Source organism: Durio zibethinus, chromosome 6 (assembly GCF_047325235.1).
Source record: "Durio zibethinus cultivar Kanyao isolate XHJ-2024 chromosome 6, ASM4732523v1, whole genome shotgun sequence".
Classification (NCBI taxonomy): domain Eukaryota; kingdom Viridiplantae; phylum Streptophyta; class Magnoliopsida; order Malvales; family Malvaceae; genus Durio; species Durio zibethinus.
This window is the reverse complement of record NC_143167.1, coordinates 32,540,474-32,557,091: the sequence shown is the minus strand read 5'-3', so window position 1 is coordinate 32,557,091 and position 16,618 is coordinate 32,540,474. Positions and strand designations below refer to the sequence as shown.

Here is a 16,618-nt window from a genome sequence, read left to right as displayed (position 1 = left end):
CAAAAGAGAGAAGGGCGGCCCTCTATTTATAGCCCTAACACCATATGGCTATTCCTAAAATTAAAGGATTACATAATCCCTAAAAATAAGAAATTACACATTAATGCACAGATTATATAAGACTTTTCATGATTTTAAGGGTCAACTAGATCCTGCATTAAGTGTTGCCGATCTTAGGCACTCCTGAAAGATTCTAGATTGGTCCAACTCTCCTGGGTCCATCTAGGTGTGGTGCGGGCATGATGCGGGCCTGGCCCTAGTTGTGCAGGCGATTTGGACTCTTCTACCAAGCTCATTGCGCAAACGCCTGCAACTATTCCTGGTGCTCGAGCGTTGGTCACTGATGCTAGGGCCTGAACGCCTGGTGCTCTCGCCTAAGGCGTGACACTTGGACCTCTAGCTGTTGGCTACCAACATCACTTTGAGATGCCATTTTTTCGACTACCTTAAGTGCAAACTGATACGACCTTGAAGTAGAACCTATTCTGATACCAATTGTCACGAGTCTAGGACTTATGCCAATGCTTCGTGTGGCCTTAGGCTAGACTTCCTCCATGTATGCTTAAGTCAACCTAAAAACACTCTCGAAGAGTGAGCACTCAAAAGACCACTGAAAGATACTTTAAAGCTAGAAAAAACTAAAAGCATAGGATGTTTGGAAATGCTATAACTTGTATTCATTCAAATGTTTCTGTACATCAAATAAAAGACATTTTATTTATAGTTGAAGCCTTCATGAATCAATGGCTAGAATTGACTCAATCCAATAGTTATTAGAAAGTCCAAGATTACAAAGAGATTACATGAGATATACATCAAGAGTTTAAATTGTGTAGAGAAGTATTCTACCATTAAGGGTCACCATATCCTTTAAAAAAAGTTCTGTCTGCTGAGTTTGCTTGGGCTTGGTGCTCTGTTGGGTCTGCTGGGGCCTGGTGTGCCCGCACTTGGGCTTGGTCTATCAGTACCAGGGCTTGGTGCATCTGGGGCCCTTCTAAAAGTGCTAAGCTTGGCGTGAAAAGCTTGCACGAGTGGTTCGGGCAATTCTGATGCTTGTGCGTGCATTTTGTGCCCCTGTTATGAGCCTAGGACCTGAGTCCTCATCACTGGTGCCTCGGCCTCGGTTGTGCATGCGCGGGTCGTGACACAAACATTTTCGCTAAACCAATTGAATTAATTGTCACAATCAAGTCTGCTAACCCATTTTAGTAATACCTTCAGAGGTGTGGATGATTCCATGTATCTAATTGCATTAAAAGTCAAAACTGCCTGTTGCTGAACACTTGAAGAATAGAATCCATCTTTGATAGAGGCAGTTCTCAAAACTAAATTCAGAGGGGAAGGGAAAGATTAAACATGGGCAAGTATCATAATCTCCATGGTTTATCTTAGCAACTTCATTTAGTTCCTTTTTTTTTTCCACAATTATGGAAGAAAATCTTCATTTCCACTTTGAAGAACAGAATGTGAGCATCCATCAATGCCAGGACACTCCTGGAGCGAAGAGATATAGCTGCCGCTGACGAGCACTTAATAAAATTTCACTGCATAACCCTGGCCCTAGCATGTCTTTTAAAAGATATAGCTGCTTCCTTGTTATATTCTAGAATATCAGACGATTCTAAAACCCAATAAAAGGCGCCTCTAGGGATATCTATCATTTGCACTACCTTTCTATCCTACGGTAAATTTGGAAATTTGATAGGGAAGGGATGTGTATACTCAGATATCCAACATTAGGACGCAAAAAGAATAAAAGAGAAACCTTGGGCCAGAAAATTACAACCTCCTCTTGCTTTCTTTGGATCTGGTTCCGGGATCTGTTCTTTGACCACTTGATATTATATCTCTAACTAGACAATCATCAATATTATTATAGACCTGTGGTGAGCATATAACTGCATAAACAAACCATAGCAAGAGAACAAGAGCTGTAGAAAAGGCAGAAAAGTTTAGCTATATGCTTCATTTATCAAATTGACATGAACTGATTACATGTAAAATGGATATGCAACTGCAAAATAGATACCTATTGGGCTGTAGAATCTAGAAAACTTTAGCTGCAGAGAGTTGGGTAACACATACAGGAATAAAAAAATGCCTACACACTGTTAACCCTACAAATTAAAGGTATACTCTTAGGAAGTAGTCAAAAACTGCAATCTAAAACAAATTTGACACCTTAATTTGAAAAGGCGACATTAGGGTTTCGACAATGTGGACCCAAATCAGCCAATTCTTTCCAAGTAGTTCCTGCTTCAAAAACATTAGAGGATAGACTCCAGAGAACATTCCCAGCCTCCTTCTTTCTCATCACTCGTGGGTAGAATCTTACAATTGCCTTCGACTTTGAAAATGGAGTATTATTCGAGTTAGCCATGCCACTAGCAAGCAACCAGCGGCTCCCAGACTGTTGCTGTGCTTTGGTGCCCCAAAGATGCCACTTATTGGGCTCAGTATTTAACCCTGCAAGATGGACCTCTGCGATTTTGAAGAATCGAGTTACCCTCTTTTTCCTCCGCCTCTGATTCAGGGTTCTCTTCCAGATCTCCTTCTGGCAGTGTGCTATAGATTCCTTGCTCTGGTGGGACAGAAACCCTCTCTACTTGAATTAAAGCAATCATTGAACTGCCAACTGGTTCATAGTTTCGAAGGGGATCTCTAAGCAACACCATGACAGCTAGCGTAAAGTTGTTTCCCAACAACCCATGCTTCCTACCAGACGCTTTACCCAAGTTAACATGTTTTGTCGATATTCCACTAACCAAATCGATGCACTTGGCTTGATAAGCCTCAAGTATCTGGATCTTCTGTTCACTAATATGATCTCCATCACCAATAATTCCAGAGTCCAGCCGTAACCACTCATCCAAAGTTATAGAAAGGCCCATTAATCTATTAGCATAATCAACAGCATCTCTGAAATCTAGAAATTGTGAACCTGATGCTCCCTCCAAACTGTGAAACTTGCCAAATTTTGAATCCCTCCGTGTAATAAATGAAATGTTGCTAGAGGGCAAAGGACTTACGCTTGAAGGTACGTCCTCATCTGACATTTCACATTGAATTCTCAAACCCTCTAATGCAAGGGCTTCTATCCTAATTATGGCTGATGGAACAAGGTTTTCTAGGGATACACAGCCTGGGCCCATCTCACCAACTATGAGGCCTGAGCTCAGAGAATCGTAAGTCCAGCAAAATTGAAATCCTCCAACTTCCTTTCTCTGATCAAATGAGTCCTGCTCACATAATGATTCTAGCTGCAACTCATCCCACCTGTCAAATAATAATTTTGAGTTAATAAAACATTCATATCAAGAAACGAAAAAGGGATAAAAGAGAAAAAAAGAAATTGAGAGATTAATGCATAAACTCATCCAACTGACATAATTACATACCCCTCTAGCACAACAGCTCTAGGTTCGGCTACCAGTGCAATTTGTTGCAATGTTTTCCGAGTAATATCCTCCAAAGGCATTAATTTGTTAACCTCTAAGGACAGGTTCTCAATTCCGAGTAAAGCCAGGTTATATCAGTACCCAATCTTGCAGGAAATACAGCTGCTCTAGATACTTGCATGACCAAGTGGCCAACATTTTTACAATTTCTAAAAACTGAGGGAGTCATAGATCGTAGAACACCTCCGTCCTTTGTAGGGATGAAATGTCCAAACCATCTCCTAGTGGAGGTAATTCACCTCGTTCTGGTGAAAGCATAATCGGACTACCAAATCCATCAGTTTGAACACTTGGAGAAATTTGAAAAGCCTTCTCATCTAAGCCCCACTCACGCATCAAAGCTTCAGTCTCCAAGTTTTCAAGCATTTTTACCTTCCCTCTGTTTTTCAGTGACAGACTTTCCATCTTCTGCTCCTTGATGGGCAGAATAACTGAAGAGAAAGAAAAATCTTCAGAACTATCCCCACAGCATGCACCAGGAGTGGTGGAACCAATTTCCTCCTCCACTCCCCCTCCATCAAAATCTAGAATGAAGTCACCGGAAGCTAGGGCTTCATTTTCAAACTCTCTCCACAGACGCTCTCTAGGAGATTCAAGAGCACTGTCAGAATTCAAGCTAAATGGACCATGTTCAATTTCCAGCATCTTTAAGAAATCACTTGCCACAGTGTCCGCAACGAGATCTAAACTTAGTGATTTATTTGTCAATTTGCTAGCCTTGTAATGTGATTTAATCTCCATAAACTTGTCATGCTCAATAAACTCGTCCAAAGCAGATGGAGATTCTGATACTGATGATTCTGTAATCAACATGTCATTAAAAGCTGACTCCGACTCTGGCACAGTCAATGGTTTGGAAAATATATTACTCCTTTCTTGTATGCAGTCATCTATCACAACCTCCTCCATGCAACTACTGGAGCTGTGGAAATCTAAAACATGTTCTGCTTCCTCATCAAAATCTGTGTCACAATCTTTAAGGATCTCATCCACATTGATAGTTTCAACGGCAGAGTCATCAATAGTCTGAATAGCACTTTGTTCAAGTTTAGACGGATATTTCTGACACATTTCTACACCATGTTCAACAACAAAAAACTCAATGTTTTCATACTTATCTACACCTTTAGCAGACTCAGAATTAGGTTTGAGTGGCTCCACATGTTCAAACAATTTATCTAAGCCTGATACACTGTGTAAGTTCCCTTCATTAAGTTTCTGATATAAAAAACTTATTGAATTGGAAAGTTCCAGTCCCAAATTTGGCAACACTTCAGTACTGAACTTTATATCAACAGACAGAGGTGACAGATAAGTCCCGTGGTTTATGTTACTTGGAACAATCCCACCATGCTGAAGCATCACATTCCCCTTGCTTGCATGAAGACCTCCACTGTATCCCATTGCACTTGACCCCTTCTCTGTTAGATTTATAGAATTCAATGCATTCATATTGCCACTTGATTCAACTAAATTTTCCCTAATTACCAAGAAACTGAAACTGACATTTAGAGTAGCACCCTTAGCCTTGCCAGAAAGTTTAAAGCTTGTTGTCCATTTACCTAAGCCTTTCTCCCCTTCTAAATCCTCCAAAGTAAGCGGTAACAGCCTTGTGAGATCAATCCAATGTTCTCCTATATCATGCCCAAGAGCGCCAATAACAGAAGCGTAGATTAGGCAAAGCTTGACTTCGTACTTTGCTGAATTATGAGGCCCACTTCTACTACCATACACACAACCTTTATGCATTAACGTCTCTTCAAATTCAGCAATTCCATTGACAACCCTAGCTGCACGTGTAGACAATACCTCACCCTTCCTCTTCCAATGCACACATAAGCTAAACTCATTTAAATAGGAAGGCAAGCCTTCAATAGAATGCACATGGAGGAAAAAACAAATATTAAACCGATGATGCCTAATATGAGTTAATGCTTTCAGGGGCTTCTTCCAATTCCACAATGATGATGATTTCTTATCCTTCTGCATCACATCATCATAAAGGTTTCTTGAGTTCTGAGTCGATTTGGATTCCAAAGGATGGGTTTTTCCAGCAGATTTAGATCTAGCATTGGATGTGGAAATCAAAGCCTTCGATAAGGTTTTATGCAAGTAAAGAGCTTTACTTATTTCCTCAATGTCACGCAACAACTGACCATTGTTAGAATCACCAGCACCATTATTCTTATCATGCTCTATCTTGGAGTTCATTTTCACCATTACACAAAGACAGTTACAAACCTTAATAAAGTGCAACAGATATCTTTAACAATTTCAGTTTCTCCAGATATCTTCAACAACCCACTTCAATCGTTAAGTCATGCACCACAAAGGAAGAAAACAATGAATTACAAGACAAATCATTGAAAACCCAGAAAGGAATTAATCAAAGTAGGTTAAAAGTTACTTACTTGAAATCTTATTCCTTGTTTCTGTCAGATGAAACCGTAAAACCAAAACCTTGATCGATTTCAGTGACTAAACTTTTGACTAGAAGAAAAGAGCAACAATCAAGAATAATAAACTCTCCTTTCAAGGAAATTGAAAAGCGATAAAAACAAGTTATTGGTTGGGTTGGGATTTTCTTGGGATCGTGTAAAGGTTTTTTTTTCCAATTATTTTCTCTGTATTTTCCCGGAAATTTTCACGGGAAAAAAGTAAAAAATGATAATGTTTGTCTTGTATGAACAGCTTGTAATTTGATCAGTTGGTTAAACTCAGGCAAGCGGAAAGACTAAAACAATCAAGAATAATAAACTCTCCTTTCAAGGAAATTGAAAAGCGATAAAAGCAAGTTATTGGTTTGGTTGGGATTTTCTTGGTACCGTGTAATGGTTTTTTTTTATTATTATTTTCTCTATTTTTTTCCCGGGAAATTTTCACGGGAAAAAAGGTGAAAAATGATAATGTTTGTCTTGTGTGAACAGCTTGTAATTTAATTAGTTGATGAACTTGAGGCAACGGAAATATCGAAGTCTTAAATTTTACATCGAATATAATAAAAAAATTATTAAAATATAAAATATTTCACATCATTTTTGTTTTATGAGACATTTTTTTAAAATAAAATCGTAAGATTAGAGAAATCAAAACTGATAATATCTCATAAAATATAAATCATGACAAAAAATTGATTTAAAATATCGAAAAAGTAAATACGTGAATCTTAAATCGCATGAACTTAAAACTTAAGTATCGAACAGAAAACTAAATTATGTTTCTAACAGAATTAATATGCAATGTAGCCGACCTCATGTTATTATCCGAGGAATGGGTTCGTTTGCCGTCAGATTATTGAGTATGAACCATTTTGATTTTCATTTGGGTAGGTGTATTATATATATAAGCGTAACCATTGAGATTATCATAATCCACCGACAGACCATCCTTGAAATTTTAGGGCGTCATCACTGATGTCATTTATTTTTTATTAACAGGGTTTTGTTAATAAAGGAGGTTTAAGAATTAAAAGAAAAATGCGGCATCGGAATTTTAATTTTAATATTTATAATTTTTTATTTTTTTATAAAAAATTATAAATATCAAAATTAAAATTTTATATTTACTTTTGAAAATAATTCTATGAATTAAGTAAAATTCTCGATTCTCCATTAAATCCTACTTGGCCTTTTGGGATCAAAATGATGCAACATAGCCGGTTCCTAACTCTTTTTCAACTAAATCAGTTTGCCAATAAATAAAAAATATTATGGCATTTATGGAATTAACTAAAGTTTAGGGTTTGTTTAGATGTTGCAATAGATCTATTAAATTACTTGATTGGTGATATGTCGATTTAATTTAACTTTATTTAAAATTTTAGTGATAATATTACTTAAGTGACATTTATTTTAGTTGAGACTATAAACATTAAAATTTTTCTATTGAAATTAAAAATATAATTAATAAATCACACTATAATTAATTTCTTTCAATAATTTTTTTGTACATATTTTAAATTTTTTATATTTAAAATTATCAAAATTAAAATATATTAATTCAAACTAAGAATTTCATATATCGTTAACATGTCACACACTGCACTATTATTGCTTTTTTTTTTTTCTTTGCAATAAAAAATGAAAAAAAAATACAATTCAGGATTTAAAAAGAGGGTCCAAAACAAAGCCCAAAAGCCCCATGTGATGACGCCCATTAAGACATCAACCAGCAGGAAACAGGCAACTACATGCTACCCATGTCACCCGACAAATAATTCGAACACTTATACTCTCAGCAGAAAGAAAAGTTCCAAGGAAGGATCAATCAAGCAAACCGTTTGATAATGGAGGGTCTGATGAAGACGCCTTATGTTATGATACGGTTTATGATGGCTTCCTTCGAGCGCAACCTGCTGCCAGATGCTGTTATAAGGAGGTTAACACGGTTGCTCTTGCCTCTAGTTATAAACCCTCCACTGAACTCCAACTTTCTGACCTCCTCCAATTCGTTCACTGTACGTACATTTCTTAGATGTTAATTTTTTTTTTTTAATTTTTGGGCCTACCATGATTTGATTTCATATAGTTTTGTTTCGTTTACTTTGTTTGCTGCAGCTTTATAAGGAGATGCCTATAGCTGTCAAGACAGAAAAGCATAAAACTAAATATTACGAGCTGCCAACCTCATTTTTCAAGTTGGTTCTTGGGAAGAATTTCAAATTCAGTTGTTTTTTTTTCTCTTATGTTCATGAAGTTGAAAGGGTTCAATTTTCTGCACTATTTTTTTTAGCTTACATGGTTTGTATGGAATGATGTAGTAGTTACTTCTCTGATGGATGAAAACTTTGGAGGATGCTGAGGAAGCAGTGATGGAACTGTACTGTGAGAGGTATCGATTAAAAGATGGACACACGGTTCTTGATGTGGGGTGTGGTTGGGGCTCACTTTATTCATTGCCCCGAAATATCCCAATTGCAGGGTTACAGGGATTTGCAATTCCACCACAGAGAGCTTTTATAGAAGAGCAGTGCCGGTAATGCTACTTGCTATGTATAATTGAAAGTATTACTCAATGCTAACTACTTTGGTTTTGAAACTAACTTTTTGTTACCCTTTATAGGGATCATCAGTTAGAGAACGTGGAGATCATTGTTGCAGACATAAGCACATTTGAAATTAAGGGATATATTCAATTGAAAATTTTGAGGTTAGATGATTTAGTTGTCAATGCTACTACACGAACGTTTAAAGTTGATAGCTGGAAAATTGATTGTCTTCTTTCAGCAGCATAGGAAAAACTATCAGGATCTTCTCAAGAAGATATCCAAGTGGATGAAACAGAATAGTCTTCTTTTTTTTCATTATTTATGCCATAAAGCATTTGCTTACCACTTTGAGACATGCATATATACTGATTCTGCTAAGTGACCTTGACTGATATTGCTGATATGGGTTTATGCAATAATCAGGCATCCTACTGTTTTTACAAAATTATTTTTAATATAAGGGATCTTAGCTGATGTGACAACATTTTCTCAAACGTTTTTATCCAGGATATAAATGAAGCTGACTGGATAACTAAGAACTTCTTAACAGGAGGTACGATGCCTTCATCTAATTTGCTTCTTTATTTCCAGGTAAGTTCTGCACCTCACACTTGAGACCTTGTAGCATTTTTACATGTCATATTGGCTATGAATTCTGAAAATTGAAATTTAATGGCCATGAATTTTGATGTCATACCGGTTCCTGCTAATAAATGAAAAAAAAAAGAAAAAAAAAAAAGTATGTTTCATGATGCCTGACCATCTGAAGGAATATGCATATTTGACCTCTGCATGAGCTAACTCAGCTATTGATGGCTTCTTGTTCACCATTTGTATGCAGGACGACGCTTCTGTTGTCAATCATTGACTTCTGAATGGAAAACATTATGCGAAAACTAAGTGAGAGCAGTTGTTCTATAACACCAATATAAATATTCATTACAAATTTACAATAGCTTGATTCTTCCCAGAGAAATAATGAACTGTGAGGCTTAACCATTTCTTTCCCTGTTAACAATTTGAGCATTCTCAGAGAACATTTTTGTATTGCAGTGGAGAGTAGCTCAAGAGAATGGACCAAAACTAGGCTTCCATTAAGCCAATAATGGAGTCAACCTATGGCAAGGATCAGGCTGTCAAATGGACTCTCTATTGGAAAGCATTCTTTATCTCTGTTGCAGAACTCTTTGGATACAAAATGGAGAAGAATGGATGGTTGCACTTTTCCTATTCAAGAAGAAATGAAGCAGTCAATGCTCCTTTCAACCTGAAACCAACATTGGAGGATAAAAGTACGGTCATTTGTGGTAAAAGGCAATATTAATTCTAATAAGAGGAACTCCAGAATTGCTGAATATCATAGATCGTACCTAAATAAGAGTTGCATATCTTGCTAGTTGTTCCATTGAGAAGAGAAATGCAATTTGTTACTTTCGATTAGCTTTGGTCTTACCAGGACTCTTGTATTCCAAGAGAGCTGTAACAACTGCATCAGGAACCAAAATAGCCTAACATTCCAATATTTTATTTGGTGCTGTTGGCGGTTATGTCTGTTATTCTTATTGTTGCTTAAGATTAGGGATTGATTTACACTGATGTAAATTTTATATTCTTTTTTGATTCTTAGATCCTATGAGTAATTTAAATCAAAATACTACTTTTAATTTTAAGTACAATAAAAATATATAACTTAAATAAATTGGTAAAGTTCAAAAAAATTTTGTTATTTTAACTTAAAAAATTATAAAATTATTCATTATATTTTTATTTTTATTTTAATTTATAAAAAAATTATAATGATAAAATAAAGTAAAATTTATTTTTTAATTTTACTAAATAATATATAAAATTTATTTTTTTTTCATTTTTTTAATCTTTTCAATCAAATACAAATACAATGGCACATTAATATATATATATATATATATATATAATTTTATCTGTGTACTTCTCTAATTTTTTTATTTTTTATTCACCTTAGTTCTTGCAGAGCACGCTATATTATTCCCTACATCTATTCTCTACCCTCATTAATTCCACTCTAAGCTCAACTCTCATCGCTAATTCGCTGGACTCATCTACCCAAAAAAATGGAGCAATTCAAGGGACAACCTCGTCTTCCGAAATTCGCGATCCCCAAACGCTACGATATTCGGCTGAAACCTGATCTCTCCGCCTGTAAATTCGCCGGCTTTGTGTCAGTCGAACTCGACATCGTCGCCGACACTCGCTTCATCGTCCTCAATGCCGCCGAACTCTCCATCAACCTCGGATCCGTCTCTTTCTCCTCTGATAACTCCCCTAAGGTTTCCTCGATCTCAACAACTTTTTTTTCCATTTTCTTTATTTCAAAATCGATAGTCAATCGCTTCTCAGCTTTCCATTACATTTGCACTTCACTTAGGTTATTTTTTAGGGTTCGAAGTAAGATTTCTTATTTTTTTATTTGATCGAAGTCTGGTCAACTAAATGCGATATAACGGATTGTTAAGCAGGTATTCGAGGCGTTGAAACTAGAGTTAGTTGAGGAGGATGAGATTTTGGTGTTAGATTTTGCTGAGACACTTCCTCTGGGACTCGGAGTTTTGGCTATTGGATTTGAAGGAGTCTTAAATGACAAAATGAAAGGGTTCTATAGAAGGTACTCATTTCATGCTTATATAGTTACTTTTGATGGAAAAGAAAAAAGAGTAGGATATTTATCTAACTAGTGATATTAATTTGGAAATCTAGTAAATACGAGCTCCATGGTGAGAAGAAGAATATGGCAGTTACACAGTTTGAGCCTGCTGATGCTAGGCGATGCTTTCCGTGTTGGGATGAACCTGCTTGCAAGGTTATTGTTTTAGCTATTCTAAAAACTTGAGTTTATCACCTAGCTGTTAGATTTAGTCTGGATATCACTGTTTATGACAAAAACCTGTGTTATATAGGCTACGTTTAAGATCACATTGGATGTGCCATCTGAACTACTGGCCCTTTCAAACATGCCAGTTATTGAGGAGAAAGTGAATGGGCCTCTGAAAACTGTTTCTTATCAAGAATCACCAATCATGTCTACTTATTTGGTGGCTATTGTTGTTGGTCTGTTTGATTATGTGGAAGATTACACGTCAGATGGTATGAACAGACTGTTTTATTTATTTCTATTGTTGATGGTGTAGTCATACTCTATATTCCCTTTCTTCTGTTGGCAGTGTATTCATACTCTATTATTTATTGCCTTAATATTTTTACCTGCATCTCTGGACAGGGATTAAAGTTCGAGTGTACTGTCAAGTTGGGAAGGCAAATCAAGGGAAATTTGCGCTAAGTGTTGCTGTGCGGACGCTTGATTTGTATAAAGAGTACATTTTCTCATCATTTAATTGCTTATGCTTGCCTTTTGATTGTTGCTCACACATTTTATGTCTCTGACAATACAAACTGGTGAAGACCGCTGGCCATTCTTTCACGTGAATGCTTACTGCTTAAGATCAATATTCAGGAATTTAGTCCCAAATTAATTCAGCTAACTTCTACAGCTATTTTGCTGTGCCATACTCTCTTCCCAAATTGGATATGGTTGCTATTCCTGATTTTGCTGCTGGGGCAATGGAGAACTATGGCTTAGTTACATATCGTGAAACAACTTTGCTCTATGATGAGCAGCATTCTGCTGCTACCAATAAGCAGAGGGTAATATTTGTAAATTATGTTGGTGTCTTTATCAGATTATCTCATTCTGCATCAGACAAAATGTTTGACAATACTACTTGGTTGCTGTTAAGGTTGCAACTGTGGTGGCCCATGAACTGGCACACCAGTGGTTTGGCAATCTCGTGACAATGGAATGGTGGACACATTTGTGGCTGAATGAGGGTTTTGCAACATGGGTAAGGCACTTTTATTTTTTTGGTTTTAATATATATGTTATTACCAGCATGTGCTAGAAACAGTTATTTCTAATGATTATACATTTTCAGGTGAGCTACTTGGCAACTGATAGCTTGTTTCCAGAATGGAAAATATGGACTCAGTTTCTTGATGAATCTACCGACAGTCTTAGGTTGGATGGGCTTGCAGAATCCCACCCTATTGAGGTATGGATATTTTGTGAGATTATTTTCTCTACATTAGAGGTATTAATTCTTTGTTTCTAGAATATTTGATATTCAAAATTTTTACTTTGCAGGTGGAAATAAATCATGCTGCTGAAATTGATGAAATTTTTGATGCTATAAGTTACAAAAAAGGTGCATCAGTTATCCGGATGCTACAAAGCTATTTAGGTGCTGAATGCTTTCAGGTTGGTCTGGTTTGTTACTTACATTGTGATTCTTGTATCAGTTGATTTCCAAATGATTGTGATATTTTTTATGTGTGATTGGTTTTATTTGACTTGCATCTTTTGAATCTTCCAAGTATTAAGATTTTCTTGCTAGTAAGTATTTCTGCTGAAAACAGTGAAGGAAAACAAATGCGGAAGGTCAATTTGTGTTTATTTATTCCATAAATGCTTCTGATGTCATTTGTTTAAACCAATCTTCGTCATGGCATTTATGAACTTAAATTTAGTATCATTCTTCTTTGAATATTTTAAACTTAAATTTTAACTTGATTTATTTACATGTAAAACATTTCTGCAATCAGAGGTCACTTGCTTCATATATAAAAAAACATGCTTGCTCAAATGCAAAGACGGAAGAATTATGGGCTGCCCTTGAGGAGGGATCTGGTGAACCAGTGAACAAGCTGATGAATACATGGACAAAGCAGAAAGGGTATCCAGTTGTCTCTGTCAGAGTCAAAGATCAGAAGTTGGAATTTGAGCAGGTTTAATCATGTTTGATTCTTTTGGGTTGGGTGGATTGGGAGGGGGGAGATGAGGTTTTCATTTCAATTGAACTTTGAAATTGTATCTCTTAATTCAAATTCATAGCAGCTGTTTCTTTTTGTGATGGTTTTTATTTCATGTTGTTCTTGAAGTTAGTGCTCTAACCATTGATGTGATGAATGACAGTCACAATTCTTCTCTAGTGGATCCCATGGGGATGGGCAGTGGATTGTCCCAATAACATTTTGTTGTGGGTCATATGACAAGAAGAAAAGCTTCTTGTTGCAAACAAAGTCCAAAACTCATGATATAAAGGAGTTCTTTTCTGACAGCAATAAAAGCGGTATAGCGCATTCTTGGATAAAGCTTAATGTGGATCAGACTGGTTTCTATAGGGTAAAATATGATGAGGACCTTGCAGCTAGACTCCACTATGCAATAGAAAACAAATACTTGACTGCAACTGACAGATTTGGTAATTTAAATATTTTTCATTAGATTGCATATTATTCTAGAATGCTGAAAGAGATAAGTTAATCTTCTTTCTTTGACAGGCATTCTTGATGATTCATTTGCACTTTGTATGGCATGCCAGCTGCCTTTGACCTCCTTGCTTACCTTAATGGGTGCTTACAGAGAGGAACTTGAGTATACTGTGTTGTCTAATTTGATTAGTGTAATGTTCATCTCTTATCTTGTTTAAATATACTTCAATTATGCTCTGAATCCTGATTCTGGCTCATGCTTTTCACAGATAACATATAAGGTTGGGAGAATTGCAGCAGATGCAAGACCTGAACTAATGGATGACATTAATCTATTTTTTGTTAACCTTTTCCAATATACTGCTGAGTAAGTTATCTTAAATGTAGTTGTTGGTTTCCTGGCAATTTGGATTACTGCTTGGCATGCTGGATTAATGACAACTTCAAGTATATGTTAAATCTGATTGGATTGTAACAACACATATGACTATTTTGAAAACTGATTGAGAAGCTATCAACCATTTATTTAATCCAATTCTTAATCTAAAACAAAAGTGAATCAAAGTTATCAAACAGTTTAGGTGCTTGAGCGTGTAAATTGACCAAAGAAATTAAGAGAATGGATTTTTTTAATCTTCATAAGCCGATGAAAACTTGGCCTTGTTACATCTTTTCACCAGCATTTAAAGCTTCAAGAGAGGAAGGATTCTTTTCGTTCTTTCGTTCTTGAGCAAATGGAAGCCTAATCTTAGTACATCTTTTGACCCACGTAGATAGCACTCTTAAATATAAATTAAGGGAGATAGGCTTCTTGCTTTTACACTTTTGATTCTGTTTTAATTTCTTACAGGAAGCTTGGTTGGGATGCTAAGCAAGGTGAGAGTCATCTGGATGCAATGTTGAGAGGAGAAATTTTGACTGCACTTGCTATGCTTGGGCACGAGGAGACACTGGCTGAAGCAAGTAGGCGATTTCATGCATTCTTGAACGACAGAAACACACCAATCCTTCCTCCTGACATAAGAAAGGTTGTTGATTGTGAAGGATTAATTGAGATAATTATGGTCCTTTTTACCCACCTGTTAACTATTAACTATGGTTTCAGGCAGCATATGTAGCTGTAATGCAGAAAGTCAACTCTTCTAACAGAGCAGGTCTTGAGTCTCTTTTGAGAGTTTATAGAGAGACTGACCTAAGCCAGGAGAAAACCCGCATTCTAGGTACTGAAAAGTCCTTGCCATTGTGATTCAGATGGTTGAGTCTGAATTTGACAATTATATTACTTGTTTATTTTTGTAGGTTCTTTGGCATCTTGTCCAGATCAGGGTATAGTTCTTGAAGTTCTGAACTTTGCATTGTCTTCTGAGGTATTCTAACTGTTGGTTGAATAGTGAGCATTTATCTTGGTGAAGTGCTCTGAAGTCCAATGGTGTCAACAACATTCTCCTTTTCTTTTTTTTTTTTTTTCTCAGGTTCGTAGCCAAGATGCTGTGTTTGGACTGGCTGTTAGCAAGGAAGGACGTGAAGTTGCCTGGACATGGCTAAAGGTAATACTAGTTACCAGGGCATTCAATTTTTTTTTTTTTTTTTTGGGCAAGGGAAGGAGTATGGACTAGGGGGGAAGAGGGACATTATCTTGCGGAAGAGAGTGTCTTAGTCTTGAAAGTGTGGGAACTTGCAATGCTAGTCAATAACCAATCTTTGGGCAATGCATCTTGCACAAATCTACAGTTTGTAATATGAAGAACAGAAATACCCCTTTTATTATTATTTTTCTTCCATTTCTTTTCTTTTTATCTCTCTGATGATGCTAATACAGGATAACTGGGATCTCATCGTAAAAACCTATGGTTCTGGATTCCTGATAACATGCTTTGTCAGTGCAATTGTCTCACCGGTTTGTGCCCTGCCCTCTTTCTCCCTAACTTCGTTATAATTTATAATCTTAAATTGTTTCAGTGCTTAATTTTACCCTTCATTGTAGAGATATCATAAAATTTTCGTTTCATTTTACTCCTTGTACACAGTTTGCTTCATTTGAGAAAGCAAAGGAAGTGGAGGAGTTCTTTGCAAGCCGTGCAAAGGCTTCAATTGCAAGAACGTTGAAGCAGAGCCTTGAGCGAGTCCACATTAACGCCAATTGGATTCAGAGCATTGAGAAAGAGAAAAATCTGGGTGAGGCCGTGCAGGAGTTAGCTTATAGGAAACATTAAGATTGATTTTCTTTTACTACTATTATTTTTCTTTTCCTAAGCTCATTTGAGCCGTTCGGGTTGGCTTTTACTGTTTTTATACTTTTTCTAACTGACTAATAATAATAGACAATTTATCAAATCAACTAATAATTAAAATTTTTAACTCTACAAACAAAATTAAAAAGGTGTTACATAATAATAATAATAATAATAATAATAATAATGCATCGAGCGTCAGTTATTTCTAGTTATTCTCTAGCGTCTTTTCCACATAGCTAAATGCCAGTAGGAAAATAGCAACAAAATAAGAGACAAGATAAGAGAAAATGAATGAAAATTGGTTTTTGAAGGTGCTTTTGGGAAATGTCTATGAGATTGAAAGAAAACAAAAAAAAAAAAAAACGTTTCTCAAATGGGGAACACTGAGAAAGAGAAAAAGAAGGTAAATCAAAACTTATTCTGTTTTGAACCAGCACCGATACCGAGGAAGAAGAACAAAGTAAATGGAGCGGCACAAGCAAGGGTTAAAGACGTTGAAGTTTAAGAATCCATTATCCTTCGATATTCGCAGCAGTTTAAAGTTGGAATAAATAATAAACAAACAAATAAATGATAAAAATACTTATTTTTTGATGGATAAGATGCTTATCTTATCTCTAAAGAAAAAGCATATTCAA

General features: G+C 36.1%; 3 protein-coding genes across 5 annotated transcripts; 2 read left to right on the top strand and 1 right to left on the bottom strand.

Annotated features, from left to right (window-relative positions):
• Positions 1-1,941: 1,941 nt before the first annotated feature.
• Positions 1,942-6,009, bottom strand: LOC111285796 (protein PLASTID MOVEMENT IMPAIRED 1-RELATED 2). The gene is given in 6 exon segments (XM_022875398.2): positions 1,942-2,503; positions 2,505-3,276; positions 3,399-3,531; positions 3,534-3,674; positions 3,677-5,762; positions 5,870-6,009. Coding segments are annotated over 5 exon segments (3,369 nt in total). The 5' UTR covers positions 5,679-5,762; positions 5,870-6,009; the 3' UTR covers positions 1,942-2,182.
• A 1,508-nt stretch (positions 6,010-7,517) lies between these two features.
• LOC111286151 ((S)-coclaurine N-methyltransferase-like) lies at positions 7,518-10,071 on the top strand. 3 transcript variants are annotated; one of them, XM_089763028.1, is made up of 7 exons: positions 7,518-7,914; positions 8,015-8,094; positions 8,218-8,288; positions 8,378-8,432; positions 8,520-8,606; positions 8,953-9,036; positions 9,287-10,071. In XM_089763028.1, the coding sequence occupies exons 1-3, from the start codon at positions 7,744-7,746 to the stop codon at positions 8,237-8,239; spliced, it is 273 nt and encodes a 90-aa protein (XP_089619154.1). In that variant the 5' UTR covers positions 7,518-7,743; the 3' UTR covers positions 8,240-8,288; positions 8,378-8,432; positions 8,520-8,606; positions 8,953-9,036; positions 9,287-10,071. The 3 variants fall into 3 exon arrangements, with proteins under 3 accessions (XP_089619154.1, XP_089619152.1, XP_089619153.1); XM_089763026.1 differs by having other exon boundaries at positions 7,527-7,914; positions 8,218-8,432; XM_089763027.1 differs by having other exon boundaries at positions 7,529-7,914; positions 7,986-8,432; positions 9,287-9,345; positions 9,499-10,071.
• Positions 10,072-10,477: 406 nt separating this feature from the next.
• LOC111286645 (aminopeptidase M1-like) lies at positions 10,478-16,080 on the top strand. Its single transcript, XM_022876724.2, has 19 exons — positions 10,478-10,751; positions 10,941-11,086; positions 11,179-11,281; positions 11,379-11,565; positions 11,699-11,792; positions 11,970-12,123; positions 12,216-12,320; positions 12,411-12,527; positions 12,620-12,733; positions 13,078-13,260; positions 13,448-13,736; positions 13,816-13,937; positions 14,016-14,113; positions 14,597-14,774; positions 14,852-14,966; positions 15,046-15,113; positions 15,219-15,293; positions 15,566-15,643; positions 15,774-16,080. The coding sequence occupies exons 1-19, from the start codon at positions 10,536-10,538 to the stop codon at positions 15,957-15,959; spliced, it is 2,628 nt and encodes an 875-aa protein (XP_022732459.2). The 5' UTR covers positions 10,478-10,535; the 3' UTR covers positions 15,960-16,080.
• The last annotated feature ends 538 nt before the right edge of the window (positions 16,081-16,618 follow it).